General features: G+C 43.0%; 1 protein-coding gene across 1 annotated transcript in view; it reads left to right on the plus strand.

Annotated features, from left to right (window-relative positions):
• Positions 1-24727, plus strand: part of LOC125015393 (neural-cadherin-like) — a 94202-nt gene that overhangs the window by 20107 nt on the left and 49368 nt on the right. Inside the window, exons 2-7 of the mRNA XM_047597220.1 lie at positions 7634-7831; positions 11899-12124; positions 12849-13053; positions 14180-14291; positions 17236-17485; positions 22985-23127. Coding sequence (XP_047453176.1) covers positions 7634-7831; positions 11899-12124; positions 12849-13053; positions 14180-14291; positions 17236-17485; positions 22985-23127 — 1134 coding nt within the window. The remainder of the gene's footprint in view (positions 1-7633; positions 7832-11898; positions 12125-12848; positions 13054-14179; positions 14292-17235; positions 17486-22984; positions 23128-24727) is intronic.

Below are 24727 nucleotides of genomic sequence, written 5' to 3' on the forward strand. Positions count from 1 at the left end.
TGACAATGACCTCAAGTCTGTAAGCAGACCCTGTTTAAAAGTCCTAACAAATGCCTTCTCGATTTTGGATTTTGTCAATAGCTGACACTAGAGGCCAGCGCAAAGCATGGGGGAGGGAGCGTGATGGCCAGCAGGAATTCACTGGGAATGTTGAATTACAGAGAATTGGCCTGACACTCCTTTTTAACACTAACTGCTTTTGGCTTGGAGTGTGTGTGGCAGTTCCAGCGACACAAGGTCTTACTGGGATTTAAGCCTAATACAGGGGAGAAATTGAGGATCCCAACCATAGAAGTGCATGATGCACGTGGACCTCTGCGAGTGAATTCAGCTCCCTGTCTGACCTTTTCTGTTTCTCCTCAGGGTGCACACGATGCAAGTACTTTTTGTATATTTTCCTCCTGCTCTCTAACATCATTCTGTGGCCCACATCCGCAGTAGGCAGTGGGAAATGTAAATCAGTCATTCAGTCGATCTTCACTTTATTTATTTTTAGAAGGTATGTCCATTGATTGCTTGATGCGCCTCACGATTCCCACAATGCCACGTTGCAGCGTTAATTACTTGATGCATGTAAAATATCTTGCAGATGTGAAAGTTGGCTGCAGAAAGTCATTCGGAACGGTTAAATGTGCACGAATGCGGTCTTATTGTAACATTTAAAGCAAATAGTCAATCCCAGGCCGCCGCCGCTTTAAATGAACTTTAAACTATTTCAGCTAAACGATATTTTTCCTTTCCCCGAAGGCGACACGCTACCAGTATATCTCCATTCAACACTTGCTCTTCTCTAAATCCTCCTCTTTTATGCGCGTGAACAGAAGTGAATAGGGCACATTTTCCTCAGCTCAAAGCAGTAAAACAAAGGGGATTGAATACATTTTGTAATTCTTTTGGCTGAACTACAAGAAAAATGAGCCCACCAGAAAGGGGACTATGGCTGTCAGGGGGCCAATTGGGAGAGAGCCATCCATCCGTTCATCCAGCCTCCATCCAGCCGCACTCTGAAGCAGATATTCTGTTCAAGATAGAGCAGGGCTGTTAATTGAATAATTAAAATTTACTCAGGTTGATGTACTCTATAAATTATTTCTTTCACATGGGCAGTCTGATCCTTAATGCTATGGCGCTAACCTTCAATAATGAATCAAAGTTTAGCTTGCAAACAAAGTGTGCTCCAGAGGGTTTTTTTATTTTTTTGTTTTTATGTTCATGCACCCACACAATCCTTATTCCACAGACAGCTTCAGACAAGCACAAACAAACCCATGACACATTCTTCTCCAGGTCAGACAACTTATTCTTAACATTTTGAAGAAATTGTGTAAAATGAGAAAACACTGCAGGGTTACCAGCAGGTATCTGCCTCCAGAGAAATTTAAGCAATTGAAACGAGGTTTTAGATTTACTAGATTTTTCAACCCTACAGTGGAAGAGTCATTTGTAGGCTGTGCTAGTCTCAGTTTGTTTTTTGCATTATTAATGTTTTGTGTGTTTGCAGCTCATTACCGAGTTTTGTTTGGTGATTCTCGGATTGGTTAAGATGCCGCCTTGGTTTTCTTGTGTTGTACTTATTTGTGTGTTTCCTGAACTTGGCATGTGTTGAACTCTTTTGGGGTCGTGGCAAAAAAACCCAAAAACCTCCCGTGGCAATAATTAGTTTCAACCCTTTCAACATGTGATGAAGCATGGCCAGGTGCAGGTCCAACTCCACGTCTTTATGCTAACGTGCACAAAGCACAAAGACCCTGTAATATTTACGACTATTTAATTTTTGAAGTCCTGAAGTAAAAAAAAAAAAAAAAAAAAATAGACCAGAGTATTGATTTTGCAGCAAGATGAAGCAAATGAATAACAAGCTTTGCTAAAGGCAAAGTTTAATACTGATGTCAAAAAACGTGTTACCCAAAGTCCAAATAAATTTTAATGCTGATTTCACACCGCAATTAAAAAAAAAAGTAATCCAAAGATACGTTTTTTCAGAGAGAGAAAAGTCAATTTAAATGTTACAAAAAATAATGAATCAACTGTTTGAGGGGGACGTCGGAAGGTCCCATAGTTCAGAGAATTGAGGGCGACACCAGCGTGAATGAGTGATTTAGAGAAAAACCCAACAGTGAAACAACCTCTGATACTATTGCAGTGAATCACGAGTTCTCTGGGTTGGGTCCTCAATAATACAGGAGGACACGATGCACAGCCACCTCTTTTCAAGGACTACTAAATTAAAGGTAGGAGTTGGTATTTCCCGAGAAACACTGTTGATATTTCAACTCGACAGACTAGCAAGGGCACTCCTCCCCTCAGTGCCACCGCAGCCCTCCAAATTCACAGATGCGCGCTGGCAAGACAACAACATTCACAGCTCGCAGCTCTCCCACTACTACAGCTAACGCTGCAACGGGGGCAGCAGCATATTGTGAAACACAGACAAACTAATATCACCCTCCTCTGATGCAGAAACAGCCTTTCGACTCTCTGAGGTCGCCCCGCGGTTGGAAAGCCTTCGCCAGTGTAAACGTGCCATCTAGCCCTTGTCTGATCGCAGCCCTTCTTTTTCCATTTACACTGATCTGACCTTTTCCTCTTGGGCGGCTCCGCGGTCTTCTTGCCTCGGAGTTAAACGTGTTAACGTTAGCCAGATTTACCGTCGCTCTTTTTCTTCTAATGAATTTCCCTTTCCCCCCTCATATCTCCCACCTCTTGTCCCGTGTGTGAACACGATCGCTCCCTGTTGCTGTTTCGCTGGAAAAGTGTGGATCACACCTGACGCACACACAGTCGAGCTGCATCTAAGCACGATATATATATATGTGTATTTTTTTTTTTTTTTCACAGCTAGCAGACCGTGAGGAGATGTTCACTGAATTCAACAAATAAAGTGTATTGGATTAGAATGGCTCACCCCCCCTGTAATTACTAAGAAAATAGTTACGCAATGGCAGGCGTTCTGTGGGGAAAAGACAAAAGCAAAAAAATGAAATGAGTAAAAAATTGTAGCGGAGGAGTCAGGTCTTTATGAAATGATGTTCCATCTTGTTACCGTGATGGATTTTATTTTTTTAGATGTCGACTCGAACACGTGTGAATGAGTTCTCTCTTATGAATTATCCAGCAGCTAACGCAGCGTTATCGATGTAGATGAGATCCTGAAGGCCACTGGCTGCTGGACACTGTTATGTTGAAGTGAACGTCCTTCGTTTAACACTGTCACAGTCTGTTTTTCACTATTATGTCTTATGGGCTTTTCATTTCAAAGTATTATGGTGTAAAAGAAGATATACTGCCAAGATGAATCTGTCAATGTTCCCGACAATAATGCTTTTTATTATTTATTATTTTTACACACGTACACATACCAAACAGCCATAACATTACGACCACCGAGGAGGAGAAATCAATAACATCTTGTGACGATACAATGTTCTGCTGGGAAACGTTTGGACCTGGCATTTGTGTTGATGCTACTGAGGCATGTACCACCCACCTAGACCAGACCAGACCAGACCAGACCAGACACCCCCACCCCATAAAAGTGCAGCCATCCCCAGCGGGCTGCATCCTGACACAGACACACATGCTTTAGGAACAACTAAAAAAAAAACATAAAGAACAGCACAAGGTGTTTTACATCCCAAACTGACTAAGTATCTGTGGGACGATCCACAGAGGCCCCTCCCCTCAACCCATAGGACCCCCATTAACAACATCCTCTGGATTCTGTGGAAATGTTACATGGCAGACCTACACACTGTTAGGAAGGTGGTCATAATGTTATGCCTGATGTTGCATGTGTGCCTTGATTTACTACACTGATGATGTTGAAATGCTTTGCACGTGTAGTTTCTACTGTTTGCTTCATAAACTGCACAGAGTCGGGTTATAGAGCGAAAAGAATGAGCACAACTTGGAGACTCCTACCATTTGTAATTGTTCTGGGATGAAAGTGCCTGCTTGTGTGCTTGCAGGGTTAGCCTGTCAGCCATTCTGAGCTGCTGCAGAGTCCAGTGTGTGTGTGTGTGTTTGTGTGTGTGTGTGTGTGTGTGTGTGTGTGTGTTGTAGGGGGGCGGGAAGGGGGGCATCCCTGAGTTAATAGATTTCTGTCCCCAGTGCTTTTAGCGTGTTGATCTCCTGCTGACGGCTTCACACTCTGCTTTAAGCGCAGAGACAGCGGGTCGGGGGCGGGGGGGGCGGGGGCGGGAAGGTGGGCAGCTTAGAATAGAGCCTCCTTAACACTGCAAACATTTGGTTAATGTACCTCATTACTCCCTCTTTGAGCTGATTTTCACTTTCCATTCACCCGCCGCCGGAGAAGCGCGCCTGAAAATTCCACGTCCCGCACGGGCCATTGGTGTTTATGCTTGCAAAGGCAGTTTGTTTAATTCCGACCACGGCTACATGCAGCTCAGTGGAAAGTGCAGGAGCAAGGGACGAATTGCATGAGGAAAAACCCCAGCGATATTAATTATGCTTCGGCTCTAGCCTAATTTTTCCCTCTCAAGCTCTGCTACTTTATTCTCAAACATGGCTGCTCCATCTATTGTTGAGCTGTTTCCCATGGTTCCCCTGTGCTGTTGTCTCCTCAGTGTTACTTTACGTCCACTGCTAAGCATCACATAATGCTCCTTGCGCCGCACTGCCTGCCCCCCCCTCCACTTATTTTTTTTCTGTCTGTGCCTCTTTCCTTTACTCTGTTTTTCTCTCATCCCTCTTCCCACACACACACTCTGTGTCCTTGTACTGTGGGCAGCGTATATGTGCACAGAAGCACTTGAGACAACTTTTTATTTTTTTCTCTCATACCGGCAAGCCACTTAGCAGCTTTATATAGCAAGTACCCAAGGAGAGGATTAACAGCAGGAAACATCAACAGAATGGCTTACAGTGATATAGAACGCACACTCATGCGCAGCTCACACACGCATAAACACACGGCGTACTCATTTAATTTGCAAAGCCAGAGCAAACCGCACATTGAGCCCTTGTCATCCCACTTTTTATGATACAAACGTTATTGCATCAGTCCTCCAGCAGAGGCTTTTATCCTTGTGGGAATGTACTGTACAATATGGACAGTATAGACCAGCTCTTTCATCAGAGAGGCTGGAGCAGGAACCCTCCGAGCCCCTGCTCGCTATACGATCGCATCTTTTGTCTCGGTCAGGTGAAGGTGGCTCGTGTTGGATAGGTGCTCGCGGGACATCGCTCGCAGGCGTTCTCCGCTTAACTCACCAGATCAGAGAGGAAATCGCACACGTTTGCAACCACGGAAACATGCAGCACGCACCCTCACCTTACACACACACACACACACACACACTAGTACATTCTTCATTATCATTCCAGAGCTGATAGGCTCTAATTATCTGCCTTGGCTCTGATTAGTCTCTCTGTAACAAGCTAATTAGATGGAGCCTTGTAAAATCATCACCACTATTACCACAGAGACACGACTGGGAAAGACACCAACAAGCAGGAGGCAAGGAATGTGTCCTGCACCCCTCCCCGCAAAGATTTGATCGTCAACTAAATGTTAAGTGCCGGAGCTCTGATTTCTGTTTGATTAAGTGCCTTTTAAACCGCTCTATTTTGCACTAGAATCTTTATCCCTTCCTCATTATTCATCACGAAAGGATTGTTCCGTCTTGCAGTGCAGGATGATCTGGCTTAAAGAGCATAAATTGCCGCTGTCAACATTTCAGGCGATAGCATCTGAACATTGATTGGTTTCTCTGCCCCCACGATACAGTGCCTATTTATCCCAACTATCGTCAGATCCCAGAACTTTCCCTCCGCAGAGCAACTTTAAAGCCTGAGCAGAAAGCTAGATTAACTCTCTCCTCTAGCTCCTTCCTTTCTCCGTTATTATCCCGCTAACAATCCTTTTAGGAGCTGTCACACACTTTGCAGCTATTGTGTTTCGGTTGTGAACACTCCAGAGCCGGTCTAGAGTGCAGAACATGGTATTTTCGTCAAAAATGCATCTCAATTGTAAGCCAGTTAATAAAAGGAACAGGAACTTTGATCTTAGCGTCTATCTGCTGCCTGACTCATTCAAATGCAATGTGCTGCAATTTATACACTTTGAAGACTTTATACTATTTCCTGTATGTATGTACTGCTCATTACTGGTATATAGTTTCATAATGTCAGCCGCAATCGACTTTGGTGAGATGTTATGCTGCAGAATGTTAGGGAATCCAACCAAGTAGAAGTGTTTTCTACAAGGACAGCACATCTGTTGAGTCAGCCCTAAGGTAGCAAAAGAATGCATCGCAAACTCCCGCTGTTTTTGTCTCGGATTTAAAAGTACATATATAGCCCTCAGCCACAAACAAGGGACCTTTTACGTAATGGGATTTGAAATCCATAGTTACTTTTAGCCCTTAGGTAACTCACCTCTGCGCGGGAGTGTCCATCTGTGTGTGTGTTTGTGAGGGACAGGCAGAAAGAACGAGACTAATGCTAATGTCAGTTAGCAAGGATGACTGTGGGTGACTGGATGACTTGCATGCATGTCGAATCTTTGCCCTTGCATTCGTAACTGGGCGTGCATGTGTTTGTTTGTGTGTTTGTTTAGCCTGGCAGGAGTTTTTTTTCTTCTCCAGGGTGAGGCAGATGGCCTCTGTGGATCGCAGCCTACTGAACTGGTTGGCAGCCCTTCTGACATTCCTTCATGCCACGTTGACACAAGATCACAGCCAATATTTGTGGAAATAGCGTCTTAGGTCACAATTCTGAGACGTGCTCCACATTGCAGGAATAAATTCTGCGCGGAAACAAAGTGCCCTACATTAGATCGGGGCACATGGTGATAATGTCAGGGGTTTTTATGTGTGTCATTGTGTTTAATGACGATCCCCTACGATCGCGCTACACTCCTGTCACAGAGTTGTACACCGCTTTTCCTTGGGCGCTGCTTTGCTCTCTTGCTGTCTGCCCCAGCTTAGGGTGAGTGAGTTGGTAATTGGATTCCTGGAATCTTCTTATTCACTTCAGTGAGACAGTGTGCAAGCGACAAAGTGCCTGCAGCCTTGGAGCATCATCCCCGATGCCCCTGTGGGAAGATCAAGGTAGCTTTACCCAGACTTGGTAGATGAGACTGTGGTCGAGGCTCGGTCCCGTGGGAGCCTCGGTGTCTGGATGCCTGGATGGAGCCCTGATGGAGGAAAGGAGGATGATGTCCACATCCACCAGCCTCTACCACTGGCCCAAACGGACCTCCTGATATCCACTTAAAACAATCTTCAAAGCCTGGCAGCTATGGCAAAGCAAAAGGAAATAGAAAGATAACGAGTAAATTGCACCACTAAAGATAGTGCGGTAATTGACTTTGACCAGACCTCTGAGCTCAATTGAAACTGTACCGGTATCAGTTCCACACTGCAGACGTGAGAGACACTGACATTTATTCTAATCCTGCAGCATTATGTTTTGCCATCCACCGGAGAGGGTTTATCTCTCACATACCTGTACCCACCGTTGGCTTGCTGCTTGTTGCTGCTTTGGATTCCCCCCCGGCTGCTTGTCTCCCCCCTCTACACACACACACACACACACACACAGACAATTACATGACAGCTGTCACTGTTGGTAACCACAGCTCCATCACTATCTTTGCTCTACCCCCCAGGCCCAGACTGGTACCTGAACAAGGTGAAGCTGAAGATCACTGATGTCAACGACAACGTCCCCGAGTGGAACATGAAGCCGTACCCGTACCTGGCTGTCGTGTCCCCCGAGGCCCCCGCGGGAACGTTTGTCTACCAGCTCCAGGCTTATGACGGGGATGAGGGCGAAAGCGGAGTGGTGGAATACTTTTTGTCAGATGGTAAGCTATATGCCGTCCGCACGCGCTAACCCGCAGAATCTATGGAAAGGCGGTTGTATGAAAACAGGTTGTTAAAATAAGTCGACAGGCTACAGAGCCTCGCACAGCCACGAGCGTTCGCACGTTCATTCAGGCATTCATATACTCTTTAGTGTGTCCATTGGTTTCCCTGTCTCTCCGTCACCCTGTCTCTCTCTGCCTCCGTATCGGTGTCCCTCTTTGTCTCTACTACACACACACACAGACAGAAACATAATCACACTCACAGCCAGAGGCCTTCACACATTTGTTTATGCACTTATCATCCACTCTTGTCTATCTGTCTGCTTCTCTCAGTTTCATATGCACAGAGAATCATTCAGGCACACAAATGCACTCGGCTGGGCTGTTGGATGTGCACCAGAGTAGTGGACCCCCTGGTGGTTGAGGGGATTGGAGGTTTGTTGGCACGTCAAAGTTTGGGGGGGATGTGCTAATGTGCTTGCTCGTGGGTCTTTGCAAAAAAACGACCCACTGGCTCGCGTTAGTGCATCGGACAGCTCGCCAGTTTGAGGTAAAACCACAAGGTTTATGGAGTTGAAAACTTGAGTGTTTTTCAACATAAATAGTTTCCCGTCAAAGCAATTTACACCCAAGTCAAGATTATATTTAACCCTCTTATCCTGTGCTTAAGACCTCCAGCAGATGTGACTAGCGGGCCGTTTGATTATCGAAGTCTGTGTGACCCCATTTCTTTTTTTTTGTCTTTGGAAATAGGAAATGTAAGATGTCCTGCGACCATAGGTCTTTGACATTTTTCAGGCTAAAGACCCCCCAAACTGATGGAGAGACTAGATAGGGACCCCCTACCTACTATATGTGTTCTATATATATTAAACTTGGTCTAGTGCAGATTATAAATATACACTATTATTATCATTCTGCATTCAATATTAAGCTATTTAAATAATACACAGGTTCAAATATTATTTTTTTTAATTTCTATTTTTCGTTCAAGCGACAAATTATCCATTTTAGTCTCAGTTGTGGGAAACCTGACAGAGACAGCGTGTGATATGCAGCCTCATGATTGGCTCAGCAGTGACAGGGGCGGGGCCTACTGTGTAGATTGACAGGTCTAGCGTGTTGCTCTGCTGTTGAGGCAGCTCCTGTATTGCTGAATTAGTGAAGTGTTGACTGAAAGATAACATCCTCTGCCTCCATTTATCCCTTTGGATAATAATACGTTGGATTCACGTTAATGTGTATTTAAAGAAATTTAAATTTGTGGGGGAAAGTTAAAAAATATATATAAAAATAGCTAATCAACCAAAGATTTTGCCACCACCCTAGGGTTTGCAGACCTGTGTTGTAGACCAACAGAAACAACGTTCACATTCTTCTCCTCAAAACATATAGTATCACTGCATTTAAACAACCGTGTGAAATACATTCACTTCCCAAAGTGAGGCTGCATTTCCTTTTTCTTTTTTTTAAACATTACATACCTCATATATTTTAGCAGTCTTCCTTTGGCACTCTGATACCTTTGCTTTGTTGATGCATTACTCATACCAACTCGGCACGCTGAACAGCGGGAAACCAAGGCGAGGATGATAATAACACAACAAGGACCCGCTTATTCAAACATTTCTCCATAGTATTATTAATGGTTGGAAACTTCAGGGGGTACTGTAGGGGAAAAGTAGAAGCACCACATTGCAAATCTAAATACCAGAATCACTATGCAGCATAATAAATACTAGTACTTAAGAAAATGAATAAGAAGTCAAGGATAAGGACCTTTGCATTATACATATATATAAGAGCAAGTCTGTTGTTACTCCGTATACCTGATATTGCCAACAAATCCCGTGAAGTCAGAAGCATGTATCCACTGTCTGGAGCAGTTTATTTCTCCGTGCCACCGACCTCCAGTGATTAATGTTTTGAAAATGCACTAAGTCTCGCTAAGCTCATCCCGAGACATTCCTATCTACGTCGTCCTGCTGCTGTAAGCACTCACCAAAATGTGTATCAGTGTGCCACTGCAAATAGCCCCCTAAAAAAAATCACTACTTACCCCTCTTTGAATAATGTTTTCGAAACACGACAGAGCCCAGCTGTTTTGAGAAACGATTATGCTTTTTAATGCCCCCTTTTTTTTTCATTATTAGTATCATTATTATTATTTTTATAAATGTATGAGGCATTTTAAAAGTCTTTTGTCTGAAGTATTTACAAATGGGGCAGGATACGGGAAGTGGTAGCACTTAAAGACCAACTTGTACATTGTTGGTTTTTTTTTTGTTGTTGTTGTTGTTTAAACAAGGCTTGTTGACAATGTGAATAGCATAGAATATAACCAATAATAACCTTGAAAGAATGCCCAGAGGGTGTTTTAATTTCTTAATGGAATTTATGAACAGGACCTGTTTTGTTTTATTCAGAAGCAAGTCAGCACTCTGGGACTGCATAAGTGTATAATATATTATACATAAGTATATAATATAATATAGTATACATAAGTGTACCTGGTTACTTTTTTAAACAGTTTTTAGACCACATGATGACCCACGTACTGTATGTAACATTTGAATGTTAGAAATTAAAAGTTTATGTGTAGTTCCTAATAGCAACGAGGACAGATGCACTAAGCTAGCAGGAGATTGATTGTGACTGATGAGTGAGCTGAGAGTTAGCTGTAAAAAAAATTATCCAATTATAACAGGTGCAATTTAATTATGAGCAGCTGCTGCAGTGACAGCTCCAAAATGGCCATGTTCGATAATTTTTACATCATTCGTACCCGTGTGTGATATACGTACGCAAGATGAAAAGAAAACTGCGGATAGCTGTTCAATAACTAATAATTTTCATGTGACCTCGGAAAAATATACAACACCTGTTGGCTTTGTGTGCGGAATGAAAAATGTTTTGTAGCTTCTCAGCCTTACGAGGCAGCGTTAATAACTAAGAGAGTCGCTGTTACTTTCTTTTCAAACAGAAAAATTCTGGCAGTTTGACAATGAAAAAAGGGTTCTTTGCCGATATTGACTGTTCGAACTCACACAGATCGAAGTGAAGTTTGACTTTTTACTCAGCGTTTGTCTGTGGAACCGCCAAGTCACTGTGGACTAAGGCTGATATTTATACTGACTGTGTTGTGGTCAGTGATACAAATCCTAAGGTCAAACATGGTCGCCCTTTTGCCCTTTGAGCTTTTTGCTGAACCATCATCTTGAGTATTGTCCTTCTCTGTAGCTTCACAGGTCTCACAGGTTGTTCAATTAGAAACGAGTCCAAGTAACTTAAAAATGGGATACCTCATGGATCCGTGCTTGGTCCCCTTAACTTCCCATTGCATTTATGTACATATGGATTTTCTTATCACTGAAGATGTGCTGGCGATACACAGCTATTTTCTTCTATATGCACAAAAACACAGAAAAGCAAAGTCTAATGTACTGTACATAAGAAGTAAAATGTGTCTTTGCGTTCTCCACCTTGCTGCTAGTTTTAGCTTCAAGTCACAAGTTTCACAAAACTATCCATAAATATCTGCACTGCTTTTCTGTCGAATAGGGACATTTTTTACCCTTAAAATCAACTTTATTCCCTAAAGCTCCTGTGTTATTTTGAATTCCCCCTATGGGGGTTCAGTAAAGGTGTATCTCAAGCATCTGCAGAATGAGGAAGTGTAAATTGTATTGCTAGTTTAGATTCACCAATGACTCAAAAATGCAGTCTGAAATCAAAATAGTACACATTTAAATATTGTAAGCTGTTTTTGTGGAGTCTTTACTAAAATTAGAGCACGGTGAACAATGGCTAAACTCATAGCAAAACTGTGGCTTTATGAGTTTATTCATTTCACATTATTTTACTGGTGTGTTATATAAACGAGTTGCAGAGAACGGCTGAATTTAAATGTGCATTTCTACCTGAATCACTTAAGTGCTCTGGATTCTAGCCTGAACCAACACATTGGCATGTGAGTAAAATTTTCTGACTTAGTATTCAAGTCGGCAGCGCTGGATCGGTTTGGGTCCAGTTATGGAAAATATTGTCATTGTATTTCCCTGCAGGCGGTGATGGCTGCTTTGCTGTAGACAAGAAGACAGGGCAGGTGCTGACCACAGGGCTGGTGCTTCAGCGGGAGAGAGAATACTTGTTAAGCGTGGTGGCCCTTGACGGCATGGGGAGCCACAGTGCCCCCGCCATGCTCTCCGTGGTGGCGGGAGCCAGAGCGCCGCAGTTCACCAACGCGAGCTACGCCATCTCCATCCCAGAGAATACGCCGGAGGGACAGCCGTGAGTGCTGCATACGTAAACATCTACTCGCATACATAAGCAATGATGATTTCTTTTTCTTTTTTCTGTTTTGGCAGGTACTTTATCGTTGCCTCAAGTCTAATTCTGGAGAGTAGAACATAATGAAGTGCAATATTAAAATGCATCCGGATTTGCCGTATACCTCGTTTCTGTAAGCTGACAAATGCTAAAATGAATGCGGCCGTGGGAGCATACTGATTAACTGACTCAATCACACAAGGACGGCTTTACACATGCTGCTTGATAAATGATAAATGGCTCAAATTCCAATGTCAGCAGTGTACATCTTCTACATTAGTCCCACAATAACTAACACAGACATGCACTAAAGCTCTCACTAGGTGTCGGATTTGAAGCGTTAGACTCGTTTCAATAAATATTCATTTGCTTACACCAGTGCACTCGAGCATGAGTAGGCATATCATCATCACACACTATTAGGGGATGTGAACTCTCTTAACCGTAAAAACAAACACAGATATCTGAATAATAGTGTTACGTTATTGCACAGAACAGACAAGTACCAATTGACCGTGTTTATAGCATGTAGTCAATGGGCCATACAGTAATTGATTTCATTACGGCACAGCATTAATGCAGGAAAAGAGGATTTCGATTCTCATTCGACGTGGGCGCATGTGAAATCAAATAATAAAGATGTTTTTCTCCATTTCTTCTAATCACTTTCTCTTTGTTCCTCCAGCTTCCTGGTGGTGTTTGCCATTTCCTTCCAGAAGCAGCCAGTCAGCTACAGCCTGCTGATCAATCCCAGCAGCCTTTTCACCATTCGCCAGGAGACGGGGGAGATCAGCCTGACCAGGACGCTGGATTACGAGAGCGACCAGCGCCGCTACCTCCTGATGGTGCGAGCCAGCGAGGAGCCCGGCAGCCTCAGCACCGTCACCGAGGTCAGTTTAGGCGGAGGGTGATTGAGAGAGCCGACATGAATCACATAGGAGTTCACGGTCTCCGGTCAACCAAGTCCAAAGCTGAGTTCCAGCTGTGATGTTTTATTATAGCACCCTGTCACGCAGGCCTTTGCCACCGCTGTGTCGAATTAAAGTGAAATAAAAAATAATCTTGCCGATTTGCTGTGTCATACCTTCCTGCTGGAATCTCACAAAGCTCAAGATGGGTAGCAGACACGGTTTCATCCAAGCTTTCAGTGGCTCAAATCGTCTGGCAAGCCTCCGCGGACAGCGTGGAACTTAGCAGCGACCTGTTGACCTCACACGCTCGACAATAACCACAAGGAAGGAGCAGCAGTTTGTAGCTGTCTGCAGGGATAGCATGGCTCAACGGTTTAGAAATGTTAACAAGTGGACCGGTGAACCTAGTGATTTTTTTTTGTTTGTTTGTTTCTATTTTCTTGCGGTTTGTTTCACTCATTTGTGATCCGGAGATGAGCTGCGTGAAATATATAGAGCGCTCTCTGAGGCGTGAGAGCGCAAAAAAAATCAGAAATCTTCATTTTCTTCAGCGAATATTTCGAGATGAACTATTCATGATTTCAGTCCAGTTTAAATTATTAACCGGAAGATTTTGTTACCCAATTATCATGTCAGCTGCTCGCTTTGTACCGCGGATTTAGCGAGCGCAACCTCCTTCTGCTCGGCTGCGTGTTGCGGGGAAGGAGATGCGGACTGGGAAAACCTATCTCAGCTATTTCAGGACTATTACTCAGCTGTCACTTCACACTTTACACACAGCGGTGACAGGGAGCTTGTAGGTTGGAGGGAGGCTAAGGCCTTTGTGGGAAACACACACACAGTTAAGCATGCTTGGAACATTTCTATTTCTGACACGGGGAAGTCATGAAGCGGAACATGAAGGATATGTTGAACTGACAACTTGAGGAAATCTAAATGGATATAGATTAAGATTTGAGGTCAGCGTTCCGTACGAAGCATTTCCTGCTGTTGTCTTCTGGATTTGAGAGTTCACAAGGAGACTTTTAAGTTTGTATTCTTTCATTTTGTGTCTCTCCTCTCCTCTCCTCTCCTCTCCTCCTCCCACCATGCTGGCTCTAATCAGGTTCAGGTGTTGATAACGGATGAGAATGATTGTGTCCCAGAGTTCCTCCAGTCCATCTACAGTGTGGATGGAGTCCCAGAGACTGTAACCACGGCAACGTCCCTGCTGCAGGGTGAGAATCTTCTGACCCCCGCATTTCACTTGCATGTGTTTCTTTCTCCTTCAAATAGAGAGAGAGAAAGAATCCGAGAAGTCACTTTTTCCCCACAGCAGATGTGTTTTGGAGGAAAACCTAAGCTCCGTGTCTGAAGTCAGGTTTCATTATCTCGCCTCATACGCCCGTAATGTTTCCAATTTTTTTTTTTTTTTTTTGCATCGTGGTCTCGGGTTACACTGAGCAAAACTCGCGGCTGCAAAGGCGCCATACATTTGTTTTGATTTATTATGTTTTGTATGAGTAATGGCATGCCAGTTCATCTACGGACGTGTTCAGACGCGGCATTAACGTCCAATCACAAGTGACCGTCTCTAAGTGCGCTGCATTAGAATGCGTCTCCACATGCGTCCTGAGAGAGTCCGGTGTCAGTTTTGCACTCTGTATGCAAATAGCATGTTGACTACGTAATTTAGGGTGCAGCCAAATGTTGTACACTGCACCCAAGACCCCTGTCTGTAATGGATCGCTACCTAAAACTGTTCCAGTGCTGTGAACCGTGCGGTTTATGGCACCGTGATACAAATTCATCCTTATTGCATCGTGCATAGAATTCACTTCAGGATCTTAAGCCAGTCGCTTGTGATCTGATCACTCAGGGCGCTTGTTAATGGAAAAATCTGAACATGACCTATCACTGCATGACATATGTGTAACTGTCAACTCAGATGAACTTGTTAAAATACACACTAGTGTAGAAATGGACTGAGCTGCTTTTTAATCAGGTATACTTTAACCTCTTGAGACCTGGTTCCTGCTTCATTCAGAACCTGTTTTTCTCATAAGGAGACACTTTTGTCTGCCAATACACTCGTTAATTTATGCTTATTAACTTTTCTAGTTTGATATGACATGCAAATTTAAAAAATTCACAAGGTCTTGTTTGAGGACGTTGGGATTTCATCGTTTGTAATTCGGCTTTTGCGTTAAAATAAACAGTGTTTTTTTATTTTGGTACACTTAAAGTGACTTAAATTGAAAAACTACTTCCAGTTTAAACATGATAATCCCAAATACCAAAACATCTTATTTTAAAGAAATTAGTATGCGTTCCAAACTAATGCTTGGGTCTCAGGAGATTAATACTTTTACGCACCTAATGTGTGACCCCTATATTCCTAAAGAGAAAAGAAAAAAAAGGGTGCATTGTCGCTTTATTTCCTGAACAAAATGACACCTCTATAGACTCAGAGTGAAAATTACTTGAACCCACATTTCTAAAATGTATTAATCCCAAGGGGAAATCTCCACAGTCTCTGATATTTAACTAAGAAATTTAAAGGAGCTCACCTTGAATAACTCACAAAAATACAAAAAGGTACCTCGTTACATCCATTTTGCAATTCACTGCATAGTTTTTGTCGCACGCTCTTGTGCCTGTGGGGCTTCGCGGGCTACAAAAGGTGATACGCGAACATATCCCCAGCCGGGCAATTGTTTGTAGTGAATTCTGACCGAGAAAAACAGAACAAATTTAATCTGAAAGCCTTAGAATACACAACCCGTAGCGGTGGAAATTGTTGGCACTGCAGAGCCGGCGGCAGGAGAAAATGGCAACCAATACAAACCGATGTGTCGAGACAAAACAAGACAACAGGTGCGGGAAAACTCAGCAGTGGATGAATCAAAAGAAGAGAGTAGAGAGCGGAGACAGAGAATCTTCTTAAAGGAGATGAAAAGTATCAAAGTTAAATCTTCCTGCTGCCAAACAAGAAGCAGCATATAGATGCATGTAGAGTTTATAGTTCAATAAAAAAAAAAAAAAGCTAGATTAGATCGAGAGAGCAAAAATGAGTGAGTTCATTTGTTAACCTGGTGAAATGTGTAGAGTTTTGAGGCATAGAAAACCCCATTCCACCTCCAGTCTGCATCTACGGGACAAAGACACAGAGGAATCCTTTACAATCACAACTTTACCTGCTGACTTTAAAGATGATAAAGCTGAAATTAAAGTGGTCGACAATGAAAACTTCTGTTCTTTCAGCACATTACAGAGTCGTTCTCCATATGCAGGCTAAATACAAAGGCCGCATAGCAAATTGCCCGTCTTGAACTGCGAGATGTTGAGACGGAAGGAGAATGATGTCACATCAAGAGGGATTCAGCCGCTATGAGTTTGAGTTTGAGTAGAATTCACACAGTGTTTGGGACAGTTCTACACATTAGAAGCAAATCTATTGTTTTTTTTTGCTCGTAGCCTTTTGGAAAACACTCATGCATACACGGATCAGCCACAACATTAAAACCACTGACAGGAGAAGTCAGTAACATTGAACATATTATGATTACGTGTTCGGTTGGGAAACTTTTGGACCTGGAATTCATTTGTGTGGATGTTACTTAGACATTTAGCACCCACCTACACCAGACACAACCCCACCCCTAGATAGATAGATAGATAGATAGATAGATAGATAGATAGATAGATAGATAGATAGATAGATAGATAGATAGATAGAGTTCACACAGCCACAAAAATACAGCACATCATTCACAAAAACAAACACATGAAACATATATTCCACCATCATGTACATGCCACCACACCAATCCAACTAACATATTGAAACTTCTGCAGCCTGACACAGACAAGACAAAAACATGAAGAACAGCACAAGGTGCTCGTAATGTTATGCCTGATCGGTGTGTGCTATTCATTTTTCCCCCTGCTTTCTTTAAGATCACGTCTTGCAGATGATGCTAATCATTCTGGAGGGGCACGGTTTGTGTTCTAGTAATTGTGGTTGTCAGAGCATATGATTTATTACATGTTTAGCAAGGCCACAAAGAGATAATGATCTACACAGATGTCAACGTATTCATCAGCCCATGCCATCTCATCAGCCCTTTTCGATTAACTGCTAATTGATGGGGCCTTGTGCGGTGTCTTCCCTCCCGCCAGTGTTGGCCACGGACTGCGACTCGGGGTTAAACGCGGAGCTCACCTATTACACTCTGAGCTCAGACTTCAGCATCTCACCCCACGGGACTGTTTTCCCCGCGAGCCGGCTCGACTATGAGAGGCCAAACCATCTGTACGAATTCGTGGTGATGGCCGTGGACGGCGGGGAGGAGCCTCACTCGGGCACGGCCACCGTCCGCGTGAGGATGTCCAACGTCAACGACGAAGCCCCTGAATTCTCGCAGCCTGTGTGAGTAGCTTCATCCCTCATACTTACATAGAACCGGCCTGGCTGTATTTTCCCCATTCTAGTTTATTTATCTGGCTTCTGCTTTTTCATTCCGCACCAAACTCTTTGTATTTTCATAACACGCCATGGTTACATATGAGACTGAGAACAGCAAGGCCGAGAGCACAATAACAAAATCAATGAAAAGTTATTAAAAAAAAAGTATTCAGTGTATGTGTGTGGGAAGTTGTAGCTTTACCTTAACCTTAAACATGGCCAGAGTTCAATTAGCGACTTGAAACAATGTTCCCGTTGCTGCCGCCGCCCGCTTCACCACCGATCCAATAGCTGATCACGTTTCATTATATCACAGCTTCACTCCATGAGCACACAAGGCGGTTGCATCACTGATATACAGGTTGTTACATCACACATCACAGACCTGCCTTCCTTCAGGCTATTCATTGCAATAATGTTTGAAGCAGGGAGTCCTGTCTTGAATAGTGGCCAACTAGCATCAACGCTGCTTTCTGTAGTAAAACCACCTCCAGTAAGAAGAGTTCAGGATATTTTATTTGGTGTGTTAATCACAGCCATCTGGCATTAGAGCAATCTGTTACTCACTTCTCACACATTAATCACACACAAACTGGGACATGGTTTCTTTCATAGAATGTTCCGGAGCGTTGCTTAAAATGCTTCCTGCACTCTCCGGGATTTATTTTTGGCCTCCTCCAAAGGTATGCGGTAAAGTGACATATGGATGCAATCCAGTGTGTGTCCCCGACCGCCTCTTTCGGCGAAGCCGTACGAGTGGGTGGGCAGAGACTGTCACAGTGGCTCCGCTGCATTTATTCCCTCAAAACGAGTGAGCTCCTTGTCCTGTCAGTCATGTCTCAATGACCTTCAAAGGAGATCGCCGCAGACCTCTGTTGCCGGCTCTTGTTGCATCGTCAGGTGTCAGTCTCGGTGGGTGGCTAGACATGGAGCCAAACAAACAGGCGGGCGGAAAGGTGGAGATCGAGGGAGACAAACACAAAAAGTGAGGAGAAAAACACACTAGTACATGGTTGCAGGGCAAGCAAGTGGAGAATACCAAAACACGCTGGCTGTGCAGACGGGAGACAGCCCAGTCAGATATGCAGATAAACAGAGAAGCCTGTCTGCAGTCAGACGAAAACTCTTGCCAGACCAGCCACACAGTAAGAAATGCAGGCAGTTTGCGAGGTACCTTGTGTTGGGTGCTTCATCATCCTGAGATATAGAAAAATGATGAAAGGGAAGAAGAGGATATTTTATGCATGCACACTTGTATACAATGTTTATGAAATTTCTGTGTTTATTGCATCCTGTTTCCCTCCCCTCATCTTTTTTTGACAGCAGCCTGACTTTGATTTGAATAACAGAATGACAGATCCAATAATGTTTTTTTAATGTATAGACCCCTTCATGGCCTACATCACTGTGACGTCATGATGTTAGCTGGAGGCAACACAGGGGGACGCTTGAGGCAAATACTGTCACTGTCAACCGGAAAAATGTCGTCTTGTTGTATTTATGGAGGCAAAAACCAAAAAAATCAAAAACACTAACTTGAAGTTTTATCACGTACCAGCCACTGCCAGTCATAGACAGCTTTGGTTTGGCTTTGGCGATTAAAAGAAAGCACTGGAATGAGATAATCGTCAACAACGCGCACACTTCATATCAGGTCAGATTAATATGTAATGCATCATTAGTTGCGTGTCTCGGGGTGTCCAAACAGAAGTTGCATTTGCATTTGTAGGAGAGGCTTCACTTGATAAAGGCAGCACTTCTGTGTTTGTGTGGACAAAAGTCATCGAAAATTTTGCACATGTCCATTCAAGACATTGTTATTGCACTGTGGGCAGTCCTGTCAAATCAACCGTCCAGTGAGTAATGGACGATTTGACAAATTACGTTAAGTTAATCATTATTTAGGGGATTCATGTTACATGTTAATGCTAATGCTAACTGCTAGCTAATGCAACATTAGTTGTACGTTTCATGGGTGTCCAAGCAGAAGTTACATTTACTACATTACCCTCCACAGTGGTTCCGCTTACTTCTTGTAATATCTTTGTTGGAGAGGCTTGACATGATAAAGACAGACCAGACTTCGTCCCCTCTGTGTCCTCCTTTGGTCAAATCGTCCCCCCCAGTGAGTGAGAACGTAGGGGACGGTGAATATAGTCTCATCAGTCAGAGTCAACTTTTTAAAATAACACTCACGGTCTTGGGGAGTGAGTGTATTAGTATATTCTCTAAAATATGAGTTTTCCTCATCCATTCTTACCAAAACAGTCCATTAAAATATGCTAACTGACCATTGGGTTTGAGATCATTTGCCTCCAGTTAAGCCCCGCCCCTAAAAAAACATCACATTGTTTACAAACCGTGAAGGGGTCTATAACACAGACTCCCTGGGGCCCCTCTTTAAGTCTCAAGGTATAACTATAAAATACTGTAAATAAGTTTCATTCAACACACAGTTAAGAAAATTAAACCTAGAGCAACGTTTATATTGATTTAAATCAAATCTGTAATTTTCTTGCGACTGTTTCATACAGCCTTGAGTTGCTGGATGTACAGTATTTCAGCAACAAATACAGTAAATTAAGATGCATTTCAGCACCCTACATCCGAATTGAAAAGAAAGCAAAATCCCACTCAGTCACTCCGTGTTTCCTTCTGATGGAGTGACACTGGCATTATTCATACTGGCCTGCTCTTGTTCTGACAGTGTTAGAGAGCATCAGCGGCACGTTGTCCACTCCACGAATGTTGAAATAGTCTCGCTCTCCCCTTCATGTCCAGTATTCAGCCATCCGAAGAAACTGTTTTGGCTTTTTCTCTTGACCCTTGAAGGGATCCTTGAAATGTCACTGAGGAAGAATCTTGGTTTTTGCCTGTTTAGCTAGATACCAAGCTAAGGTTTCTATGAATCTGAAAGGACTGAATGTCACTGAATACGCAATGGCAATGCGGCAGCTGTAAAGAATATTTGTGAAATCAGCTTGATTCATATGAGATTCTTCATGTCAGTTCCAGTGCCATTTCCTGCCCATCTAGCGTATGAGCTACAGTTGTTTTATTGATTTGGATTAAACTTTTAAGTTACAAACAGAATTTGATGCATTCTCTTGACACAATATTTTTGGTACCGAGATCATCTTAATATTGTGTGCAGTCTAAAGTGATATTTCTGTCTCACTTGACATTGAACTGACTTCAAGTTCTGGTAACTTAATAAAATTGACCTGATGACTCAGTATTTTAATTCCTCAAGTCTCAATGAACTCTAAAAAAAAAAAAAAAAGAAATCTTTTGGCTTATCAAAGAAAAGCAACGCAACAGTTCCCATTAGTCTTTTTGAGTTCTGACAACTTCTCATGAAATTACTTTTACCCGACAGACTATATTGAGTTAAGGGAGTTATCTTTTCTTCTACAGTCAACGGTGTTTTTAATTATGAACTAGTCAAGATGGACAATTTAGCGTTAGCCACTGTCAGTCGTAACACAACTGAGAATGTGCCCAAACACATCAATAAATTCTACTCTCTTTGAAATGTGCGTTCCATCAGTGTTGTTCAGGATACATGTTCCTTCATCTTTCCTGGATGCTCCTCTAGTTTAGTCACAGTCTGGTGGTGGTTGGAGAAGCAGTCTTCGGATTCGCAGTCTGTGGTAGTTTACCACCACCAGACTGTGTGAGCGAATTAATAATGTATCCAATCGAAAGGGTTTTTGAGTGTCTGTGATAAAGCGCAATAAAATACTGATGCATTATTATTAGTAGTACTAGTATTAATGGAAACATCTATTTGGAACAACTTGATTTTAAAAAGCAAGTCAACTTAAAAAAAAACTTTCATATCATAACTTTGACAATTAAGCACATAATACCTGAAGATTTCTTTTTTGCAAATATTAAGCAGCTCATAATTAAAAACATTGTTGATTGCAGAAGAAAAGATAATTCCCGTAACTCAATATAATCTGTTGATTAAAAGCAATTTCTTGAGAAGTTGTTCGGAACTCAAAAAGTCTAATGGAAATTGTTGCTTTTCTGATTTTCTTTGTCGAGCCAAAACACTTCTTTTTTTTTAGACTGTACAGGTGCATTTGGTTTGTGGCCCTTCAGTAAAGACTAAAAAGCGGAATAAAGACCACATCATTTAGACAACCTGAGTAGTGCACTTGAACATTGAGCCGGTGCGGAAAGTGAAACATTTTTCACTCACAGCTTCCTGCTTTTGGACACAATCAATGTTTCAGTTGACCTCTTTGATGTATATTAAATATACATCAAAAAAGAATCAGCAGATGCGGAGGCCGAGCGCTGCCATTTGAGTGGACAGGTTAATTTTCCTCGAGGTGTTCTCTCAGATCACATCAGAGTGACTCGTAGAGAGGCTAAAAGTGATTGAAGTGAGGGACGGACAGCCGGAGAGCCCGCGGAAATGCAAATGGCCAGACATGAAGGCCGGCAGGCGGAAAGGCAGAAAGTCAGCCAGTAAGGCAGGTGGACAGGCGTGCTCTGTCTGAGGCGCAGCTTCACAGTTCAATGAGACGTAGGGCGACGCTTCAGGAAGAAAAGCAGGCGGAGTGTATGTGTCTCATCCCGCGGTGCTGCGGAGAGGTGGCCTCTGAGCTCGGTGACAGATTACAGGTCACTCATGTTGCCACGGAGATTGCCGCGGCTGGCGGAGATGAATCACCCATCAGCGTTCCTCTGTAAACCATCAATCACCTCTGACTTCCCGCCGCAGACACGGACGATCCGCTCCAGACACACACACTTACACGCACGTATTAGAAGAGGATACGGCGCAAAGTCTCACGGGGGGATAAGTTCTGCTGACGAATCAACTCAAACTCCGTGAGAACGCCGCCCCCTCTTAAATCCTGCTTGCTCTGTTCTCCTTCCTCTTCTCTCTCGCTCTCACATATCACTTCACTTGTCATTTCTCTGGCTGCCTTCTTTTTTTCTTGTGTGTGTCACCTGCTCCTTGCTCACCTTTTACCCATCTCTCTTCATCCCCGCGTCCTCCTAGTCACGGGGTTCATCTCCACCCCCTTGTGCTCGGTACCACAGCGGTATATCAGTCTCCTGTGTCTCACTGGGCAACTCGCTGCCCAGCTCCACAGAACAAGCAAATCACTGTTGACATTTTAAAAGCCACTGGATCAAATGGCCCACAGTGGGTTGGGTATGTGGAAGCACCATTTGTCCAATGGCTTCTACATCCCAGTAGACATTATCATTTGTCTGTGGTCTGGCCAGCTAAGAGGACAGGTTAAATCATAGTGACAAGCAAAAGCCACAGCCATAAGTCTAATCAGCTTGCTGATGCTGTGTAAATGATTCATGTCTCCTGTCTGTGTGTGTGTGTGTGTGTGTGTTTTTCTATCATTGACTTCTGGCTTCCTTCCATATGTGTTTGTGTGAATTCTCACTTACTCGCACTTGTTAAACTCAAGTCCCTCTTCGCAGATATCGAACGTTTGTTTCTGAGGACGCAGGCCCCAACACGCTCGTCGCCACAGTTCTGGCCAAAGATCCAGATGGCGACGGTATAATCTACTCTATAACAGCAGGCAACGAGGAAGAAAACTTCGTCATTGACAGCCAGAAAGGTGATGTTTCTTAATTTTGCTTGCTCTGATTCATAATTTCCGTCAAATCCCCTGCTACGGGGATGTGCAAAAATATTACATTTATATTAACCACTATCTTTTCATGGCCTCACAGTGACGCCACGAATTCAACTGGAGGCAAAACAGAGGGAAGCTTGAAGCGAACACTGTCACTTTCAACTGTGAAAATGTTGTGTTGTTGAATTTTTCTTGTGCCAAAACCAAAAAAATGAAAAACATTAACTTGAAGTTTTATCACATGCCAGACTATGAGTTGGCTTTGAGGATTAAAAGAAAGGACTGGAGTGATACATTCAACAATGCGCACACTTCATATCAGATAAGATTAATATGTAAAGCATCATCAGTTTCAGCCTGGAAAACATTATGGGTTAGACTAAATCGTGACTAAAATTACATTAGGGGTTTTATGTTAATGGTAATGCTAACCGCTAGGTAACACAACATTAGTTGCGTGTTTCGGGGTGTCCAAACAGAAGTTGCATTGTTTGCATTGTATGTTAATCATTATTTAGGGGATTTTTGTTACATGTTAATGCTAATGCTAACTGTGAGCCAACGCAACATTAGTTGTGTGTTTCAGGGGTTCCCAAGCAGAAGCACTCACGTTCTCGGGGAGTGAGCGCATTAGTATATTCTCTAAAATGTATTTTTCTCATCCATTCTTGCCTAAACAGTCCGTTGAAATATGCTAACCGCTGTTTACAGGCTATTGTGTTTGAGATGTTTTGCCTCCAGTTAAGCCACGCCCCTCAAAAAAAGTCACAATGAGGTCATAAAAATTGAATTATCATTTAAGACATAAGAAATATTTAGTTATCATTTAGGAAATCCCCTCACTTTCTTTCTCTTCCACTTGTTTCTCTGCTTTCTAGTATTTGTAACTGCACACTTTATCTTTTTTTATTTTTTTTTTATTTACACTTTGATCCGAAACCAGTGGCAATCGCTGTGACATTTGTCACCCAACCCTTTCAATTCAATTTCACAACAACTGCTCTATCATAGCTCACAATCTTCGGGCTGCGCTCTGCCAGCTTCCCTTCCTTTTGTGTCTTCCTTTTATATTCCTTCCCACCCTTTCTGCGTATCCTCAGAGCAAGAAAAAAATGCTAAGACTAATATTCTTTGGGTGCAGGAGAAATCACGATGCGGCTTCCAGCTCACGGCACACACGGAGAGTGCTGGCTCATTGAAAAGCGGGTAGCGCCGGTCAGATTTGTAAACAAGGTTGACATTTAAAGCGAGAGAATTACTGTGTACATCCCACAGTTCACTTATTTTAATGTAGTGGTGCAGCGGTGTCAGTGTTACACGTTGTCGTTAGGGCTCTGGGCCCCTCTCTGCTCTGTGGGCAGCAAGTAATTTGGTAGAGAGGAAAGTCAGGCACTCACATCTGTGTGTATCAGCATGCTGCGCTGTCTTTAATCAAGGCCATTGAAAGACATGACTAGAAACACAACAACAGAATAAAAAAAAAAAACTCCATGCTTTCACTTCAATGGGTTCCCCACACATCACAGGCTGCCTGCTTGTCTTGCAACCTCTGATGTTTCGTGTTTCTCTTGACGAGAAAGAT

Source organism: Mugil cephalus, chromosome 10 (genome assembly GCF_022458985.1).
Source record: "Mugil cephalus isolate CIBA_MC_2020 chromosome 10, CIBA_Mcephalus_1.1, whole genome shotgun sequence".
NCBI classification, from domain to species: domain Eukaryota; kingdom Metazoa; phylum Chordata; class Actinopteri; order Mugiliformes; family Mugilidae; genus Mugil; species Mugil cephalus.